The 20,905-nt window shown below is 34.6% G+C and overlaps 1 protein-coding gene across 1 annotated transcript in view; it reads right to left on the bottom strand.

The window, feature by feature from the left end:
- LOC149229781 (putative UPF0481 protein At3g02645) overlaps positions 1-19,167 on the bottom strand; it is a 28,227-nt gene extending 9,060 nt beyond the window's left edge. Inside the window, exon 1 of the mRNA XM_089381129.1 lies at positions 17,579-19,167. Coding sequence (XP_089237255.1) covers positions 17,579-19,167 — 1,589 coding nt within the window. The remainder of the gene's footprint in view (positions 1-17,578) is intronic.
- Between the last annotated feature and the right edge of the window lie 1,738 nt (positions 19,168-20,905).

Here is a 20,905-nt window from a genome sequence, read left to right as displayed (position 1 = left end):
TAAGGTTTGGATTCATCCTTATCTGAGGTTGTCTGATTGGTCTACTGTTTTCCTTGATGTAGATGTGATGAATGCAAGTCTTAGGGTCAATACCTTTCATATCAGTATACTCCCATGCAAATGCAGTAGAATGTTTTTGCAAGATTTTGGTTAGCTCTCCCTGTTGTGATTTTTCCAATTTTTTGTTGATATTCAATGTTTTACCTAGAAAGATCTCAATGGCGGAACTACCAAACTCTTCCATAGAGTAAGGAGACATTTGTCTAGATGATAGATACTCAATGTCAGAATCTAACTGAAATTGTGTGTGGTCATATTCTGAAGATGTTTCAAAGTTTTCTAATGTGTTCAAAATTTGACTATCTTCGCTGATTTCAGAAATGGTAAAGACAGGTTGTATAGTGTCCTCATCATCGACCCATTCATTATCTCCTACTTCTGTAATTGCTTTTGCTGGAGGATACAGATTGAATTTCTTTGTCGAATTACCATCAGAAATATACATATCCCCAGATCTACAACTGATAAAAGCATCAGCTGTGGCTAGCCAAGGTCTTCCTAAGATGAGTGGGTGCCTTCCTAGATTACTCTTGGGAGTTAAAATCATGAAATCTACTGGATATTCCCAAGAATCTAAGGATCCAAAATGTCTTCTAATACACCATCTGGTTTGATAATTGATCGATCTGCAAGTTGCAGTAGTGTAGGTGTAAAAAGAAGATTATGAATTTTTAGCTATTCCATAGTCTATCGACTCATAATGTTGATAGCAGCCCCTAAATCAATCAAAGCATTTGGAATTTCTACCCCATTGATATGTGTTTTGACAATTGGACTACCGGGATCCACATACTTCTGCATGGTAATTTTTCCCATCATGATATCTGCAATTTTTCCTACCAGGTGGATTCTTCTTGTATCTCATGGTTTCCTTCCTGGTCTTTTGAGACTCAACTCCTTTATTGTCTTTACTAGAATAGGAATCTCTCTAATGGCTTGTAGCAAGGGAATCTTGATACATACATTCTTTACTTCATCTAGGAAATCATAGTTAGGCAACAAGATTTGTTTTTCCACTCCTTTATCAACTTGTAATCTTTCAGGAAAAGGAGGTGTGGATGAAGATGCAGGTTGCTCAACTATAGGAGTTGTGGGGGTTGACTCTTTTTCTTTTTTCTCTTTGAGTGCTTGGGTTTTGAAGAGATTCTTCAGAACATTTATTGGCTTCAAGAGAATCTTCCTCAGAAATGCTTTGCTTTTGAGCATCTATAGAAGGCTTGTCTAAAACTCTACCAGATCTGAGTTGTACATCATTGAGAGGAACAATCATATAGGTAGGAAATTGTTGTCCTTCTACCATGTAAGAATTTTGAGGGTTTTTATTATTGGGGTTTCGCAATGGCTGGGAAGGTAGTTGATTTGTCTTTTGTTGGAATGGAAGCAAGAGTTGGGAATTTGGATTTTGTTGAGAAGGTTGTTGTTGTTGTGGAAATGGCAATGAAAGTTGTGGATTTTGATTTGGAAGTTGTGGAGCTTGTTGATTTTGAAAATATGGAGGATATTGATCAAATTGAGCAAATCTCCCATAAGGATTTTGCATACCTTGTACCCATGATTGAAATGGATTTGGGACCAAGGTTGTTGCCAAGGATTCCAATTTGGTGGGGGTTGAAATTTCATGGGGTTGTTAAACCCTTGATTTTATTGCCCCTGCCAAGGTCTCCTTGAAACAAAACAGAGAGACTCAATTGAATTTGGGTCTTCTTGAAAGACAACTTTGAGCCCAAGAATTGAAGGACAATCCTTGGTCTCATGGCTTTCTAAACAAATCACACATGTTTCTACAACTTTTGCATCCAAGGGGCATTCCTTAGAGTATGTTTCTTCCTACATTTTGGACAAAATATGGCCAAAGCTTCAGCTTCTGCTTTCTGCTTGTTTTGTATCTTAAGGGTGTCTAGTTGCTCACTAAAACTCCCTAAAATATCAGTTTTAAACTCATCAAGCATGTTGCCAATCTTAGCCCTACTTACTGATCCAGTTGTAGATTTGTTTGCTCTAATGAGAGAAGGATGTCTAGGCCCTTTTCTAGTTTTAGATTTTCCCCTTGAGAGATGGACACATAGCTCTGCTATATCATGAAGTGGAAGTTGAGATATGTCTCCTTTTCCCATCATGTTCAAAATATCTATCCATTCATCTCTAATGGATTTTAATAGAAGGGATTTGAAGGTTTCCTCATCTAAGTTATTCATTTTTGCTCTTTTAAGGTTGTATTGAAATATTTCAAGTAAATCCTCCAAGCTTTCATCTTCTTTTTGCACCATTTTGAATACCTCATCCTTATGATTGGTGGGCATACAATAGTCCAGGTATCTATCCAAAAATGTTTGTTTCATATCATTCCAAGTCCTAATAAATTGAGTGACTAATCCCATGAACCATTTTAGAGTAGCTCTCTTCAATGTTGAAGGAAACAATTTGAGTCTTTGAGAGTCTTCTATATAATCATAAGTTCAGCACACGACTTCAAACTCAAATAGAAATGTTTCAGGATCCTCACTTCGCAACCCATAAAAGTTTGGGAGGACAGATGGTGAGATGTTTTTCATTGTTGTTCGAGATTCCTCATCAACTATAGGAAATCCAAATGAGTTATCTCCATCCCTGTTTCCCCCATTGTTACCTCTACCTCCTCCATTGTTTCCTCCTCCTCTACCTCTACCTCTACCTCCTCCAAATCCATTTAATACTTCCTCTGTCATGATAGTTTCCTTAGAAATTTCAGAGTCCTCTGGTTCTTCTACTAATGGCAAACAAGGAGGAATTTCTCCCTCTTCTTCTTCAGGTGATTCTAATTACTCGAGTACAATGTGTTTTCCAGTAGAAGTAAAGAAAGGGTCTTTTCCTAACTCAGATTCGGTGGATAGTGTGGGAGAGTCTCCTAATTCAGCTACTGCCTCTTGAATTCCAGGAATCCTAAGGCTAGGAGTGTGAGTTGGAGATGATGGAGGTGTATCTTGTCTATACCTTGAAGTGGATGGAGCTGTAAAAATTGAACTCTTGGCCCTAGCTATATACCTTCCCCTAGAATCTCTTGCTCTATGCATGTCATTTTTTTTTTCTTCAAGGCAGGCTAATAATTCTCTTTCTAATCTTCCAGATCAATCTAGGTGCAAGAAGAGAGCATAATCAAGAAATTATTGAACCAATAACTCTCTTTTCTGATCCTCCAGGTCACACTAGGTGCAAGAGGAGAGCATACTTTGAGAAGTTATCAATTTTTACCTTCCTTGAAATTTTCTTGTTTTCTTTTTAAGAAATTGGCTACCTAGTTTCACTTCCCCGGCAACGGCGCCAAAATGTTTGGTCAATTTAGTGTGTCCTAAATTGCTATATAAATTGTCAATCTAGGAGTCGTAAACTGTTGAAGTGAAGTGCACTATATATGCAAGATAACCAATTTCTTACTTCTTTGTTGTTTTTGATTTTTGGTTTGTTTTTGGGTTTATCTTTTGTTGATTCCCTAATGTGAAATGGAAATTCTAAAATTCAAGTATGGATATAAATGTTCAAGGCAATGGTGACCTCTACAATGATTTCCAAACTTCAAAGTTTTCAAACTTGCAATGATGAAATCAATTACTAAGCAAAAATAAAAATGCACCTAAATTATAATTAAACCAAACAGTCAGCTAGTAACTATGAAACCTAGTATCCTTGCTGTTGTATAAAAAGAAAACTTAACTCAAAGCAATTCAAAAACTGTAAGCAAAGTAAACTAAACCATATTACATCAACTCATATTCTGACCCCTCACCATTCGACTCGCTCTGGCTATCAAAGGTAATCATAAACAAATTGAGTAATCTGATATCTAAATTGCATAAAATGAAACTAAGATCAAACCACGCATTCATACTTCAATCCCTCACCATTCGACTTGCTCTAGCTATAGGAGGTAACTGAAAATGACATGAGTAATCCAATCACTAACTTGCAGAAAAATAAACTAATATCAAACTATGCATTCATACTTCAATCCCTCACCATTCGACTTGCTCTAGCTATAGGAGGTAACTAAAAATGACATGAGTAGTCTAATATCTATCTTGCAGAAAAGTAAATGAGAAAAATAAAACTGAAAGAAATAAACAGTGCTGGAATTAGAACTTAAGAAAATAAATCAGCAGAAGGACAAGATAATTTCATGTCATTAGTCATTAAAAAGCTATGTGAAATTTCCCGGGCTGTCTATTAGAACCTGAAAGAAAAGCACTGATCAATTAAACTTGTCCTGACGATGAACCACACTGGTTGGTTCGAAACGCGTCGACAAAAGATGGTTTATGTGATTTTGCCGAAGATTTTCTAAACATAGTTAATATTCATTAGAAAGCATAAAAGAAACTATAGACAACAACTAACATGAATACCGTAAACAATGTAATATATACAAGCAAACGATTATGGCATCAGTAACATAAAGGAAGAAAGCATGAAACTATACAGTAATTACAGAACCTTGGTGTACAGGGGCCCTCTGCAACCTCGGCCAATCAACAATCAGTCACAAATCAAACTTAAAAACACTGTCTTCTCATGTATTAAAATGCAATCATAACATAAGGATTAAGTCACGGCATAGTGGGCTTGTAAAACAGTCAAAATTACATACACAAAAGCTAGCTAATATGTGTATGATAACGCATTATTTATAATTGAGGATGATAAAACTACTTCCTAAATTCTGCGCTGCTAAACAGAAACATGAATAACCATGTCCGGAAATCTAGCATGATGGTAGCCGTGACAATTAAATCCAAGGAAGGTGGCTGTTAGATTTGGTTCACAGAGCAGTCCACAGGTGTTAGCACACCTCTTGAGATATAGGAATTTGTCACGCAAGTCTTCACGTGGTGAAAAACAGAGTTCTGCCACCGTAAAACTCTTAGGTTGACCACCGCTTTAACTGTCCTTGACCATGGCCTTTTGTGAGGGATTCGGTTGAACCAAGGGGACACGTTCCATGTCCACATCATTTGCAGCTCGCCCATGTGGCCGGATTCTCCAGTAGACACCTGTAACATAGACTTCAACAAAAGGGTTGCGGAAAGTTGAGCTGGTTGCGGAAAGTGACAAGATTCTGTAGCTGACTGAGCAAAAATCTAGATCAAACAGTAGTCACAAGACATAGTTAGGAAACTATTTTATATGCTCTTTTTAAACTAATATGCAATGATTTGAAAGCTTGGTGTTTCAGGTAACTGGAAAAAAAGGCTAAAGAGGTTTATAGGGAAGATGCAAGTTTGGGACTCAACAACTATAACAAAGCCCTTCTACTCTTTTTTCTTCCAATTGTTGTGCTGTCAACCTTGTAGGTTGTGGAAGGCTAGGGGCAACAACACTTCCATCTTTATAGTTTTGATTGGTAGGCTTCCTTGTTGCCATAATTTTTCTTTCAATTTTTCTTGCCAACCAGAATGCCTTCTCCAATGAACTAGATTCCCAAATGAGAACCTCATGTTGGGTGTTATCTGTTAGTGTCCCTATGAACACATCAATCCTATGCTCCCATGGAATATCTTTTACCCTTATATTCAACTTTTGGAAGTCCTCAATGTGCTCCACCATTGAACCTTTTTGTTTGAGATTTATCAATTGGCTAAAAAGGGTGTTTCTTTTTATATCCTCATAATGTGCAATAATTTCTTCCATAAAAATTTCCCAAGTGACAATTTTTTTACGAGAGAAGAGCCATCGATACCATACAAACTGATTGGGTTGCAAATATAAAGTTGCAATGCATACCTTTTGTATTTTTTTCACATCGTGGAGATCAAAATATTGCTCCATCTGCAGTATCATTGTTACGGGATCCTTGCCATCAAACTTCCTCATATCGATCTTTGCAACATGGTGGGTCTTTAATCCAACATTAGAGTCTATGAAATCATGATTAACATTTCTTTTCTTCTCATCATGAGTTTCCTTTACTACCCTTTCGCCATTAGTAATCATTTCTTGTAGCAACATTGTCAAATCTATCTTCAAATCTTCCATGTTGCCTTTAAGTTTTACTTCTATACCATCCATCTTAGCTTCCATGCCATCCATCTTAGCTTCCACACCATTCATATTAGATTCCACACCATTATTTAAACCATCCATATTAGATTCCACACCTTTCTTTAAACCATCCATCTTAGATTCTGTTACTTTTTGTGAGAGTGAAATTTGTTGCACTTGGTCTCGTAATTTTCATACATCATGTTTCCTTTCTTCCTCTTCTTCATGAGTCATGCTAGAACTTTTAATTTTCTTACTAGGTGTTTCCATTTTATTTCTTTGGGGCATCGATTAATGATAATTATGCTTCACTATGTCCTTTGAATTCCTTCAAAATTATTTTTCAAACCAAACTTATGCAAAATTTTAAAAAGACTACACACCTTTTTTGGCTTTGTAGGAGCTCGATATTGAATCGGTTGTATCTCTGTAATTAGGGATATCCAAGGTCTGAAAGGTAATCCTATAGTAGCCCTCTGTGTCCTCATTCCAACCCCGCAAGTATGATCAAGATTGGATTCTCCAAGAAAGAGTTATTCCAAATCTCCCACAATGACCTAATTATATAATGGTTCAGTAGAGTGAATTTTATGAAGTGCCATGTGTCCTTGTTTCAACCTTCGGACCTAAAATCGATACACAGAAAACTAAAATCTGTCCTATTTCGATAACCTTTTACGAAATTTCAATCTGATGCTCAGAAGAAAGTTATGACGATTTTTCCGAGGTCATCTATTTGAGATATAATTCGGGAGCCTTCAAAAACCATAACTTCATTGTATCATATCTTCAAAAATATATCGAGACAAGATTTGAAATTTGTACTAGAGGTTAATCAAGATTTAGGCTCAAATGGGTTTTAATTTTAACTTTTGAAACATTGTAGGAAAAATGTTATAGCGAAAATTCCATGATGACCTATTTGAAGCAGCGAAACCCTAGAATCCAAAGCTCTGATACCAATTGTTATGGAACCAACTCACAAAATAGAAGAAAATATAGAGAAACGACTTCAAAATCAGCCGCTTATAGGGGAAACCTCCTTTAAATTACACAAATGAACAATTATTGGATGCTACAAATGAAAAGACCTCCTTTCTATATATAGGAGTCTAAGGGTCACAATATAGTCAAACCAACATAACAATAATAATGTAAGGGCACAACAATAATAATAGTGGGCTTCTATGGGGCACAATAATAACAATATGGGGACAACATGGGCACAAAAATAATAATAAGGGGCTACAATGACAATAATAATAACAGAATACACTAGTATTATAGGGGCCTAACAATCTCTCCTTGTATTTGAATGGTACTTTAACTTGTTTTCCAATCTAACATGACTTGCAAATAGAAATATTTGGCTTTAAAAGCTTTGGTAGATCTCTAATAACATTCTTCTTTCCCAATTTGACAATCTGATCAAATTCATATATCCACATCTTGTATGGAACAACCACATCTCATCAAACTTTGACAAACAACACCTCTCTATCTTCTCTTGTAACACATAGACATTGATTTCTATTCTTATAGCTTCAACTACAATCTCTATTGTGACTAGAGACTTATGTTGATAATTTTAAGCTTTAAACAACAGATCATAGTCTCAGTCACACATATCAGACACATTGAGTAAATTATGCTTCATCCCATAAACAAGCAACACATCCTTGGCTTTACCTCTACCATTGTCTAGTATGACAATTCATTTACCCACAATCTTATGTGGTGAATTATTCCCAAAGGTTGCATTACCTCTTTTTACTAGTTTCCATGATAGAAAAATACTCTTTTCTTTTGACATGTTCTTGGAACAACCATTGTCACAATACCAATGGCTTCTTTCATCGTGAGCATATAGAAGAATATTAGAGTTCTATGAATTTTCCTTTTACTTCTAGACTTCAGGTTCCCAACATGTTTTCTCGATAATTGGATCAAAAGTTTTATTTCTAAGTCTGGAATAAACTGTTATATGGCCAAAATTATGATAGGCATAGCATTGAATCAAATTATTTAGAGGATAGAATAAATTTTTGTAATTCTTTCTGCTCATGATTTTCATGATATATGGTTATTTATCTGATAATTTCCTCCTTGTGACCTGAGCGATCTGTATGATAAATTCACCATGCAATTTGTCGTCTTGGGCTCATAATTTGTACAAGTAAAACAATAACCTAGAAAAATATCTTCATACCTTGAAGAAAATCAATTTCTGAAAATTGGTTGGGCTATTCTTGTGAAATTTTATTTCCTCTCCTCCATTATTTGTATTTTGATGAGTCAAATTTATCCTTCTATTTTGCATCAGTTGATTTGTATTTGGCTACAAATTGGAATGCATGCTCCCCTTTTCTCTTATCTGTTGCATTGGCTCAATTCTGGCTAGTATGATATCTGCAAATTTTGTTGCTTGCAAAAAGTAATTGATTTCTTTCTCTTCAAATAAGATACTGAGCTTGACATGGCCTCAAATCCAAGACCTATTTTTTCATTGGAGACGCTTTGTGCTTCAAGGAGCTCAATTAAACTTTCAATCCCTTTTCCAAATTTCTCGTTAAAGCTCAAATGAGTTTTAGATTTTTCAATTTATTTTCTTAGAAAGACAATTTCCCTTTCAATCCTTTCACATGCTTTACTTTTTTCATAGATATATTGATTTAGAGTTTATTGAATCTTCCTAACTTGTTCTAATTTAAGAAGTAGAGACGTTCTTGCTTCAACTTTGTCCTTTCTCAACAATTCTTTATGGTTTTTTATTTTTCTTCCTCGTCCTCTAAATTTATTCAAGATGATTGACTAGATCACCTTCTAAGTTGAATTCATCCTCTTCTCCATTAGAATCAACAACTTCTACTTTCAAATTATTTTTTCCATGAGAATCAATTCCATTAGAATTTCATTCCTTTTTCTTGGTATGAAGATTCGTTTCCTTCACTTTTAGAGGAGTTGAAATCTTAGATGTATAAGCTTTTCTTTTTGGCTTTCTTTCCATTCTTTTATATTTTCCTAAACTTATCTCTACGGTCATATTCTTTATTTTTCTTTTCACAACACTTGGAAGCATAGTTACAAAATTGCCATAGTTAAAGCACTTTGTAGGCAACTTACATTTGTACTTTCCTAAGCCTCTCTTAAGTATCCTTGCGAACATAGCTTCCTCTTCATCTCATTCATGAAATGAATCATTATTATGTTCTTCCTTGGGTTTCTTACCTCCTTTGAAGGATAACTCCTTCGTTGTTGGCTTGGTATTATAAATTCTCATCTCATAGCTGTAAGAGTACCGAGTAGTTGGTCCAAAGTGAGAGTCTTGAAATATGTCATCTCCTCAATAGTTGAAACCTTGGGATTAAATATCTCATGGAGATATATCAACACCTTTTGAACTATTATTAGCTCTTTTAATTATTCATCAAGACCCCTTATAGCGTTCACAACCCCATTAATTATAAGAAAGTATTTAGGAATATATTCATCATCTTTCATCTTCAAAGATTCAAATTTAATTCTAAAACATTGAAGTTTGGCTTGCTTTACATCACCTTCATAGCAGTTTCTTATCTTTTCCAAAATATTTTTAGTTGTAGTTCAATCTATGACGTTGACTAGTTCTGATTCAAGCATGCTAGCTCATAGAGCACTCATAGCTTTAGAATTACAAGTAAATTCCATCTTCTGATCTCTAGTAATTAAGGCTTGAAGCTTTTGATATTATTATTCCATTGCATCCCATACATCAACACCAAGTGATTGAACATAGGTTCTCATCCTTACATTCCAAAACACATAGTTTTCCCCATTGAATATCAGTTCCCTATTGGTGTAACCTCTTTCCTAGTTGTCCATGGTCCTTGATATTTATTCCAGCTATTAGACTAATATGAAGTAACATGACTGCTATGATACCAATTAGAAACTAGGTCAATAATGATATGGGGATGAATCAATATTATGGTAATTTTGAAACTTTCTTTCACTAGTAAAGTGTGTTATGACATTAATAAACACTTCATAAACAATTAATATGAGCATCACAATATTCAACACAAGAAGCAAACATGAAACGCTTAAATTATTCAAACTTCTCTTCAATCATTTCGATAAAGGAAAACTTCTACTTCTATTACAAAGTTCTATGGCTACAACTAACTACTACTCTTTAATTTTATAGCTAAAACTAAAAGGAGATATAACCCTTGATTTATCATTTTCTAGCAAGAGGAGATCCAACCCTCAATTGGTTACCAACCACTACTGGAAGGAGATACAACCCCTGATTTGCATGATTCCTCTTGCTTTAACTCCTCGATTAGTCTTTTATACTATCTTCAAACTCAAATCATGAAGGCCACTTCCTTTCATAAACAAATAAATAATTTCCTCGAACACTCACCCAAATCACCATAAAATTACCTCTAGTGATCTATGATTACCGATCAATCCACCATACACACTAGAACCATAAATCCATGAACAACTCTCAACGATCACCATATTGCAAATTCAGTTTTCGATTATAAAGTATTAAGACTGATATTTTTTTGTTTTTGAAGTTTAGTTAACCTACTCTTAAATATCACTTAACATAAGTTTTGAACTCATTAACTTTTTTTTTTTTTATGCTTCTAGAGTGTTCTCTTGATGTGTACAATAAGTCTTCAATATTTGCGTAGTTATCTCTGTGAGTAAAGATGGGAGACTTACCAATTTTGTAATTCTAGAAAAATATCATAGTTTAGTAGAGGTTACTAAATATGGAAAAATCTCAAATTTAGTGAAACTGCCACATATGTCACCAAGCTTGTAAATTCTACCATCTAGGTTGCCAACTAGTTTATCCACTTCCAGTTGAGTAAAAATCACCAAATATGGTTCATAATGTCATTTATTGATGTTTCTGACCTGTTCATGCCTTAGGTTATAAGTATAGGCCTGCGTGAGATTAAATCATGATTATGGAATGATTATAAGCTCAAGTGCTAACACTACAAAACCACCACATATGGCCACCACTTGGTACCTCTGTGCTATAGCCCGAGGGCTTAACCAACACTATAAATCTTCCATGTCCATGGTCATAATGCACAAAAGTGACCAAGTCATGGTGCCAGGCCTTTAACCCCTAGTTCTTTATCAATGATGTACCTTTCAATTATTTCAAGGTTGATCCTAAGGTGTTTCAAGTCTCATGAGGACCCACCATTCAACTTACATGTTTATGATTAGTCTTCCACTTCCACTGCCTATTCTAATGGTGATCCATCTTGTCCCATAGCCTTATTAGCCAGAAGAAACTCCATGGCAATCTATCTACAACCTCCAGAGACCCTAACCTTATAAGGTTAGGGAGTAAGTGTGTCAGTGGGACCTATGCCACACACATAGACCACCAATGATAAAATAACCAGGGTGAGTTGTCCTTGCCACACATAACCCTCTGTGTCCCAAATTTATTTCCCTATATGTTTAATCATGTGCACCCTTCCAATCTTCTAGAGTTAAGTGTTTACCAGCTTCTGTATCACCTCTGTAAGGGTGCCACGTGCGACTCTCTGAGTGGTGCCATGTGTCACTCATTTTTAGCCTACTTAGGTACATGAAAAATCCAAATCTACATGCCACATGTCACCCTTCCATTGGTTCCATGTCACGCTGACATCATGCTGATGTCATCATGCCACCATGCTGATGTCATCATGCCACCATGTGTGCACTTCATCCCTGCAAACCAATTAAAATCCACCATGTTTCTTGTTTCAATTAATCCATGTTGTCAAGGATCAAAGTCATTCCCATGTGATCATCCATGTCCATCCATGGTCAAAAACATTATTAAGCATAGTCAACATTCTTAGCCATATTGATCTATTACTAAAAATTTCCAACCATGCTCAACCATGTTCATCTCTAGTCAACCATAATTACAAATATTTAACCATGTTCACTAACATTCAACCATACTTAACCATAATCAACCATGTTCCTATAATCGCATCCATGGTTGAACAAGCTCAGCATGATCAAACACGGACAATATGTTCAACCATATTCATCTGTGCTTAACCTAGTTCAACAATGGTCAACCATGGTTAACATCATCATTAATTGTCAAAAATATTTAATTGTAATAGCCCATCATCAATCCTTGTCACCAACTACCTACCATGATCACCTAAGGTCAATGCTTATTAACCTTTGGTCAACCATAGTCAATCCTCATCAATCTTATCAACCATGGTTAGACATCATCAACCATGGTTGACCCTCTTCAACCATCATCAATCATGATCAACCATAATCAACAATGATCAACCCTAGTAAACCTTAGACAACCATATGTTGACCATAGTTAAACACAATCAACCATATTTTGACCATAGCTAACCATAGTCATCCTTACTTAGCAATAGTCAACCACGATACATCATAAAGAAATTGGAAAACCATTTCCAGTTATGGTTGAACCTAGTCAAACCATTTCCAACAATTGTCTATGTGATTAGGATGAATAATAGTGTTTAACTATGGAAAACATGGTTAAACATGGTCAACCATTAACAACATAGGCATCATGGTTAGCCATGGTCAACAACAGTGACTTATATGTAAACACTAGAAACCTTAATTAACACATACGCCCATAGTGAGCCACATGTTGGCCATAGTCAACCATATTTGACCAAGCTCAATTGTGATCAAACATGGTCAAGTAATCTTAGGCATGGTCAAACATTGTCACTCATTATCACCCATGTTCTAACATAGAAAACTTTAGTTAGCCATAGTCAACCATGGTTAAACATGATCAACCATGGTCATCTTTGATCAACAATAGTCAACCTTAAACAACCCATCCTCTTCCACTTTTCATAGAGAACCATAGTTAACCAAGGTCTCGAGGATTGAACGTCATTCTCAATCCTTATTAGCAATGTCCTACCTTGGTTACCTACAATTAATCCTTATTAGCAATGGCCTACCATGGTTACCTACAATTAATCCCTATTAGCAATGGCCCACCATGGTTACCTACAATTAATCCTTATTAACCCTTGGTCAACCATGGTCAATCTTCGTCAACCTTATCAACCGTGGTTGGCCATCATCATCCATTATTAACCATTGCTCACCCTCTTTGACAATCATCAACCATGGTCAACCAAAGTCATCAATGGTCAACCTTAGTCATCCATATGTTGACTATAGTTAACCATATTCAACCACAATGAACCATAGTAGCAATAGTCAACAATGGTACAACATAGATAACTTGGGAAACAATGGTCAACTAAGGTCGAATGTGGTCAAAGCATTTCTAATAATTATCTACATAATAAACATGGGTATTACGGTCAACCACAATAAAATATATGTAAATAGTGACAACCTTGACTAATCATGTGCACCCATAGTCAGCCACGTGTTGACCATAGTCAACAATGTTTGACAAAGCTAAATTTTGGTCAAACATGATGAAGCAAACTATAACATGGCCATTTATGGTCAAATATTATCAAACATTGTCACTCAATGTCACGAATGTTATACCATAAATAACCTTAGATAGCCATAGTCAACCATGGTCAACCATAGTAAACCATGGCTAACTTTGGTCAACTATGATCAACTATGGCTATCTTTGGTCAATAACGGTCAACCTTAAACAACCCATGCTCTTCCCACTCTTCATGGCCATCCATGGTCAACCATGGTCAACCATGCCCATCAGTTGTCAACAAGAAAAATAATAATTTATCATAAGAAACTATAGTGAACCATCTTCACCTATTGCCAACATGGTAAAACCACTATCATCATGCCCAACTAGAGTTACCCATGGTCAACCTTTGTTAATGATAATCAATATTACTCATGTATAGATTGGTATTGAAAAGCATGCTCATCCATAGTCAAGTATATGTTAAACATAATAAATCCTCATCAAGCATATTTGGAATAGATTTAGTTGTAGCCAACTATAGTTAACCATTATATACTAATATTCCCCATGCATAATAGCCATCAACTAGCACAATCATATTAGTAAATATGGTTGATATACATTGGGATAGGCAATGATTTACACCTTTTATGCTAATCGGTGTATATCAACCACATTGACTATGCTTGAAAAAGTGGTTGACAATGGATGTCCATGGATGATCATGTAGTCAACCACAATCAACCTTAGTTAGCAATAGTCAACCATCATACAACATCAACAACTTGGGAACCATGGCTAATTTAGGTCAAATATGGTTAAACCATTTTCAATAATAGTCTCCATGGTTAACACGGTTAATAGTGGTCACCCATGGGTAATGTGGTTAAACATAATCAACCATAGTCATGGACATCCTGATCAACCATGGTTCACCATAGTCATCTATCAACCATAGTCATATATGGTCCCACCATGGAGCATGTACATAGACATTGACATTGACTATGTACATTGATATTCAAGCATGATTAACTAGCTTAGCTATGGTCAAACATGGTTAAACAGACTCAACCATGGTCATACATGGTCAAACATTGTAAAAAATGTCAAATATTATCTTTCATTGTCACCTATGTTCAGCCATACGCAACCTTAGCTAGTGATAGTCAAACATGGTCAACCATAGTTAAGCTTGGTCAACCATAGTCATACTAGAACAACTAATGCTCTACCCACTCTTGATTGTCAATCATGGTTAGAATGGTGAAACATTGTCAACCAAGGTCTCTATGGTTGAACATAGTCAAAAATTGTCAACATAGGTAAACCATGGGCATTATTCCCAACCATAGTCAACCATCATAAGCCATGATCAAACATGGACAACCATGGCCAACCATTATCAATCATAATATATCATAGTAAGTGGTCAACCATGGTAAACTAATGTCAACCATAACTAAGCATAGTAAACCACAGGAAACTATAATCCTTCCTCTTTATTCCTCGTTAATCATAAAAGTCACAACCAACCATAATTGATGAAGTTCAACATCGATCAATCATGGGTTGTTGTGATCAACCATGGTTAACCTCATGAATTCCCTTCAACAATTAATGAGACCATTTTTGTAACATTAACATTAACATTAATGCAACATCAACCATGGTCAACATTAATGTAATGTTGTAATAATTGACAACATTAATGTTATAGTGTTAGATTACTATAACATAAATAGATTTTTATATTTATGGTTAACCATTGTCAAAATAGGTCAACCATGTCAATCCATAGTCAACACTTTTCATTCTCGATCAACCTCATCAACCACAGTCAACCATGGTAATGCTTGTCAATTATGGTCAATTGAGGTCAACCATGGTAATCATTGTGAGTGATGGTAATCCAAGTTCAACCATGGTAATCATTGTTAATCATGTTCAACTAAGGTCAATTATGGTAATAATTGTTAATCATGTTCAACTAAGGTCAACCCTGGTCTACCTTGACCAACAATGGTCAACCCTTTTCAGCCATGTCAACCTCATCAACCATCTTTAGGCTCATCAAAATTGTTCATCCATGGTTAACCATGGTCAACAAATCCACCCCACACATCAACCATCAACTAGCACAACTACATTAGTAAATGTGGTTGATATAAACAATATTTTCCACCTTTTCTATGCCAATTAGTGTATGAAAATGATGTCGATCGATGTATATCAACCACATTTACTAATCTAGTTGCACTAGTCTAACCTTGCTCAAGCTCCCAAGGGTAAGAAGCCAATGGGATAATGGTAACTAAATCAACTTCAACACTTACGCCTAATGTTCAGGCTTAGATTCTCCTCTCATAAAGTTTAGGCTTAACATATCCTCTCATATTCTTCTTGATAAATATGTTTTATTATGTTGATGGTCATTTTCACCGAACAATTTGTTGGTAGTGGTATATAGGGTCTTTGATTTTTCCCTCTAGTCAATACCATTTTAGAAAGTGATAAAAGTTATTTTATGTTTTCATTGAGTCTAGGGGTCCATTCTATAGCCCAGTAGTGTGTAGTATTATAATTCAATAAGAAAGAGATGTGTAATTTTATTACTTTTTAATAATATATCAATGTATCTATCTTAAATAAAATATTTGAATATTAGTATTAATTAATATATTTGAATATCAATTTTATATAAAGAGAGAGAAATGCATTGTTCAAAATGGAGAAGATATGTAATTCCTTCCATATAAAATAGAGAGTTGATACATACTATGTGTGTAAAAATTAACACAAATTTATTAAAAAAATCAAGTTTTTTGAAATATAAATATTGTTTAAAGTTTTGCACTTTAAAAAATATATATATAATTTAAAAAATTTAATCTCTCTTGATACTTAGCTGAAATTACAATAAATTTATAATAATTAAAAAAAAAATCCATACAACCATTAACCAACCGGATGAGATAACAAACAAAAGATGAATAAATGTAAAGCAAAATGAACACCAACCAATAAGATGAGATAAAAGACCAAAAATGAGTAAATGTAAAGCAAAATAACTGGCAAATGAAGCAGTAATGATGCCCATTTGTTAAGAGCACTGCCCTCCGGTAAAGATATTACGGTAAAGATATTATGTCCGAGGAGAACCAAAATGATGGGGAAAAACAGAGAATTAGTGAGCCAGGACAATATCGATGCTAATTGGATGGGTTGAATATGTAAACCGAACTCAACCATATGAGTCAGCTGTTTGAACTAAATATTTTCATATTAATTTTAGCCGACTAAACCGATTTTGCTAACCATGAATACAAATGCACATATGACGGATACGTTTAATACAAAAATATTGACAAAATAAAGTAAATTGTGAGAACTTCTTTTTTACTGGTTAGGTTTTTAAACTTGTTAAAAAATAAGTTGAGTCAATGGATCCATCTGAATCCAAATCTCCTACGTACTACATGGTATATCAAAATTCAACTCATTCTACATCAATGTAAATAAACCATTTCCGTTTAATACAAATATTGACAAATCTGTTTTACTGATTAGGTTTTTAAAATTGTTAAAAAAATAAGTTGAGTCAGTGGATCCATCTGAATCCAAATCTCCTATGTACTACATGGTATATCAAAATTCAACTCATTCTACATAAATGTAAATAAACCAATTCCATTTAATACACATATTGACAAAATAAAGTAAATTGTGAGAACTTTTTTACTGATTAGGTTTTTAAACTTCTTAAAAATATTAGTTGAGTGAATGGATCCATCTGAATCGAAATCTCCTATGTAGTAAATGGTATATCAAAATTCAACTCATTCTACATAAATGTAAATAAACCATTTCCTATTAAAAATTTTATATATATATATATAAATTTAAATAATCCATTTCCCTTCCCAGCAATAAAAATGGGCAGAAAGGCAGAAAAATAGAAGCACCACCAGATATCATATCAGGGAAAGTACTGAACATAACAACTGAAAATAACCATTTAAAACTATAAGCACCTATTGTTTAGAAACTAACCAAGCGGTGAAGGTACAGTACGTCAGTATAGCAGTCATGGCCAGAATCAGGAACCCAGAGAGCGGAGCTATAAACTTCCAGCTGGAAAAATAGTCCATAAGTCCCCAGATCGTCTTGAATCCCCAAATCATCTGTTTGATTTCGTTCCAGTAATATAGTTTCCTATAGTTTTTTGCGAGCACTTCCTCAAGTGCCCGAGTGAGCTTGACATCCGAAACATTCATGAGGGCACCTGTAAAGGAGGGCTTGCTCAAGCTATTCCACAGCGCTACAATGGCCTCATCGGTGAAAGGGCTATATTCTCGGTAAATGATATCCCGATCCTTCAGAAGGCGAACGTCGTCGGGCGACTGGATGAGGCAGCCCATCAATGCAACGTAACGCGTAACGGACATTTGACGGGAGGCGTCGTTGAACTCCAAGGCAACCATATTTCTCAGGAACACTTCAGTCGTTGGGTCCGATACAGCGATCGACGGAAGGTAAAGCGTGCCCGAGCAGTCTTCCATCTCTACTCGGATCTTATCGGCCATGTTTGAGAACGACTTCAATTTAATCCCAGCTCTGTCCAACTGCCCCGCGCTGATTCCCTTCAGAATCTGACGTTCGATGTTTGGATTTGTAGTGAGAAAACGACGACAGAGCCTCATAAGAAGTTTTTCGAAAAAAAACTTCAACCTTGCCAATAGAGTCCGATTTGGCTTCCGGGCCTGCCCACAAGCATTCATTTGCAGAAATGGAGAAACAAATGAGTGCATACAACCTAGCAAATGTGGTTCATCATCAATCTCATTCATTTGTTTACGCTCAGCTTGACCGATCTCTGGTACCCGGAAAGGAGAGAACTCCTTGCACATCTTCTGCAACAATAAATTGAAATATCGCTGGCCTTTATCAATGGTTAGGGTTTCTTGATGGCTTTTATCAATTATTAGGGTTTCTTTTAACTTCTCAAAAACTCCTTTCATGACATACAGTGGGATCTGATTCTCCAGCTTCATAATATCGCACACGAAAGAAAATCGAAGCGTACTACATAATCTGACAACGTCAGCGTCCAACCTGCCACTGCTGGGATTGCTGTCATCATTAGCCCCCGTGGGCTGTGACAAATCATGAAATCTGAAGAGGTTAAATAAGAAACGTAAAAGAAACGATGAATCTACAGCCATCATGAGAGCGAAGTTCTTAGAATAGTCGTCTTCTTTACTAGTACTAATTGGCCAGTCATAGAAACCAGCAATCTCAGGCACCATCTGTTCTATCATGTCAACTATGTTGTAAAAGCTCTTACCACCGTTACGCAGCTTCTTCGATAATTTAGCCACGCAGCTGCATTTGTATGTTTCTGTCTTTGAAAGGCTACCTCTCACTGAAGCGGAGTCCATATAATTTTTCTCCAGTCCCCAATGGTGGAGAGGACCAAGGGGGAGGTACTGAGGGATATATGCCACTGGTTTCTCGTTCAGCAGAAACGTCGCCACGCGCAGAAGCTTGAACACCTTTGGTAGAGAATTCTCATCATCTGTATTAAGCATCTCTTTAATTTGTACAACCCACTCTTTTCGAAACACTGGAAGCTCCGCCATCAGTCTATTGATCACAATCTAATCTAGCGTTACTCGAGCTCCCGAGAGTAAAAGGCAAGCTCGGTAATGTTAACTAAGTCAACTTCCACTCTTATGCCCAACCTAACCAGTGTATATTTATATTGATTATATGATTATTGTATTATATATTAATAATAAAATATTAGGTTAATATACAATATTTTATTAATAAATTAATAATTATATTTTAAATTATAATATAATTTTATATATGTTATAATACTAGGATTAATAATACATAGCTTTTTTAAGGGAGGACTCATAAGCTCTTAGGGTAGGAAGATACAAGTAATATGAAAGCAGTGAAGCTTTATCTGTATCTTAAAAAGACTGAAGAAGCAAGCTCCAAGCTCTTCCCACCACTCAACCATGTATAGAGAACCGGACCAGAGTTTTTGTGTGTTCAAATTTTTGGAGGCAACACCCATACGCCCCTAGTGTAGGAAGATATAAGCAATAAGAAAAAGTCCCATCACCCACTCCATTCTTTAAAGTTTTGGTGTTTGGAATTGATTTTCATTAGTGTAGCTAGTTATATATATATATATATATATATATAAAAGAATATTAATATTATAAATAAAATAGATTAATATTATAAACTAAAAGATTATTGTTAATACTATTGTATATAATAAGGTGTTACAATGTTGATTCACTGTATATGTATATGTATATGTATATGTATATGTATATCTATATCTATATCTATATATATATATATAATGTCAATACAATGTATACTTATTTTATTTTTTAAATATAACAATGTATCTATGTTAAATAAAATATTTAAATATTAACACTAAGTAATATATTTGATATTAGTTTTTATATATGTATAAAATTAAAATAAGCCCATCTTAATTTAGATATATAATATTATTTTTGTAATGTCAATAAAATATATAATTATTTTATTTTTCAAAATATATTAACATATCTATTCTAAATTATATATATATATATATATATATATATATATATATATATATATCATTTATTTTAATCTAGGTGGATAATATTATTTTTAATGTAAATAAGGGTATAATCTCTTTTTTCTTTATGTTCGAAAATTAATACAAAAATATATTAATGTATTTATCTTAATAAAATATTTGAATATTACTATTAAGTAATATATTTGTTTTTTTTGTGGAATTAAGATAGATTTATCTTAACTTAAGATCTTTATTTGCAAATATTGATTTCACTTTTTGTATTTTAATATAAATTTGTATTTCAAATTATTTTAACAATTTTAAAATTTGATAAACCATAAATAAAAATGCATTTAGATTAAGGTAAATTCATTTTAACTTCTAGTATTTGATTTTTATTTTTTTTCAAATTTAGCACATTAAAATAAACTTATACTTCTACCAAATTGATCTTTAAAGCTGGGATAAAGATATAAAGGTCTTTTTTGAGAGGGATAAAGAGATAAAGGTCATTGTTGAGATAACATAACAAATATGAGTAGATGAATAGATCTAAAGCAAATTGAAAGAGGCAAAAGGTATGGTAATGATGCAAGATATGAGTTTGGAAAAGACTCAAAATGACCCTTGAGTTTATCTAGATGGCTGATTGGCTGAATATTTGGCATTCAGTTAGATAGTGAATCAACAATCGAGATAAAGATACCCAAAATGACTAACAAAAGTAAGAAATCAGTGAATAGCTATTTCAAGGAATTGTATAAATTGATTATGTA

The sequence above is a fragment of the Pinus tabuliformis genome, chromosome J, assembly GCF_031772625.1.
Source record: "Pinus tabuliformis cultivar Carrire ecotype Pingquan chromosome J, CPIR1, whole genome shotgun sequence".
Classification (NCBI taxonomy): domain Eukaryota; kingdom Viridiplantae; phylum Streptophyta; class Pinopsida; order Pinales; family Pinaceae; genus Pinus; species Pinus tabuliformis.
This window is presented reverse-complemented; position numbering and strand designations above follow the sequence as displayed.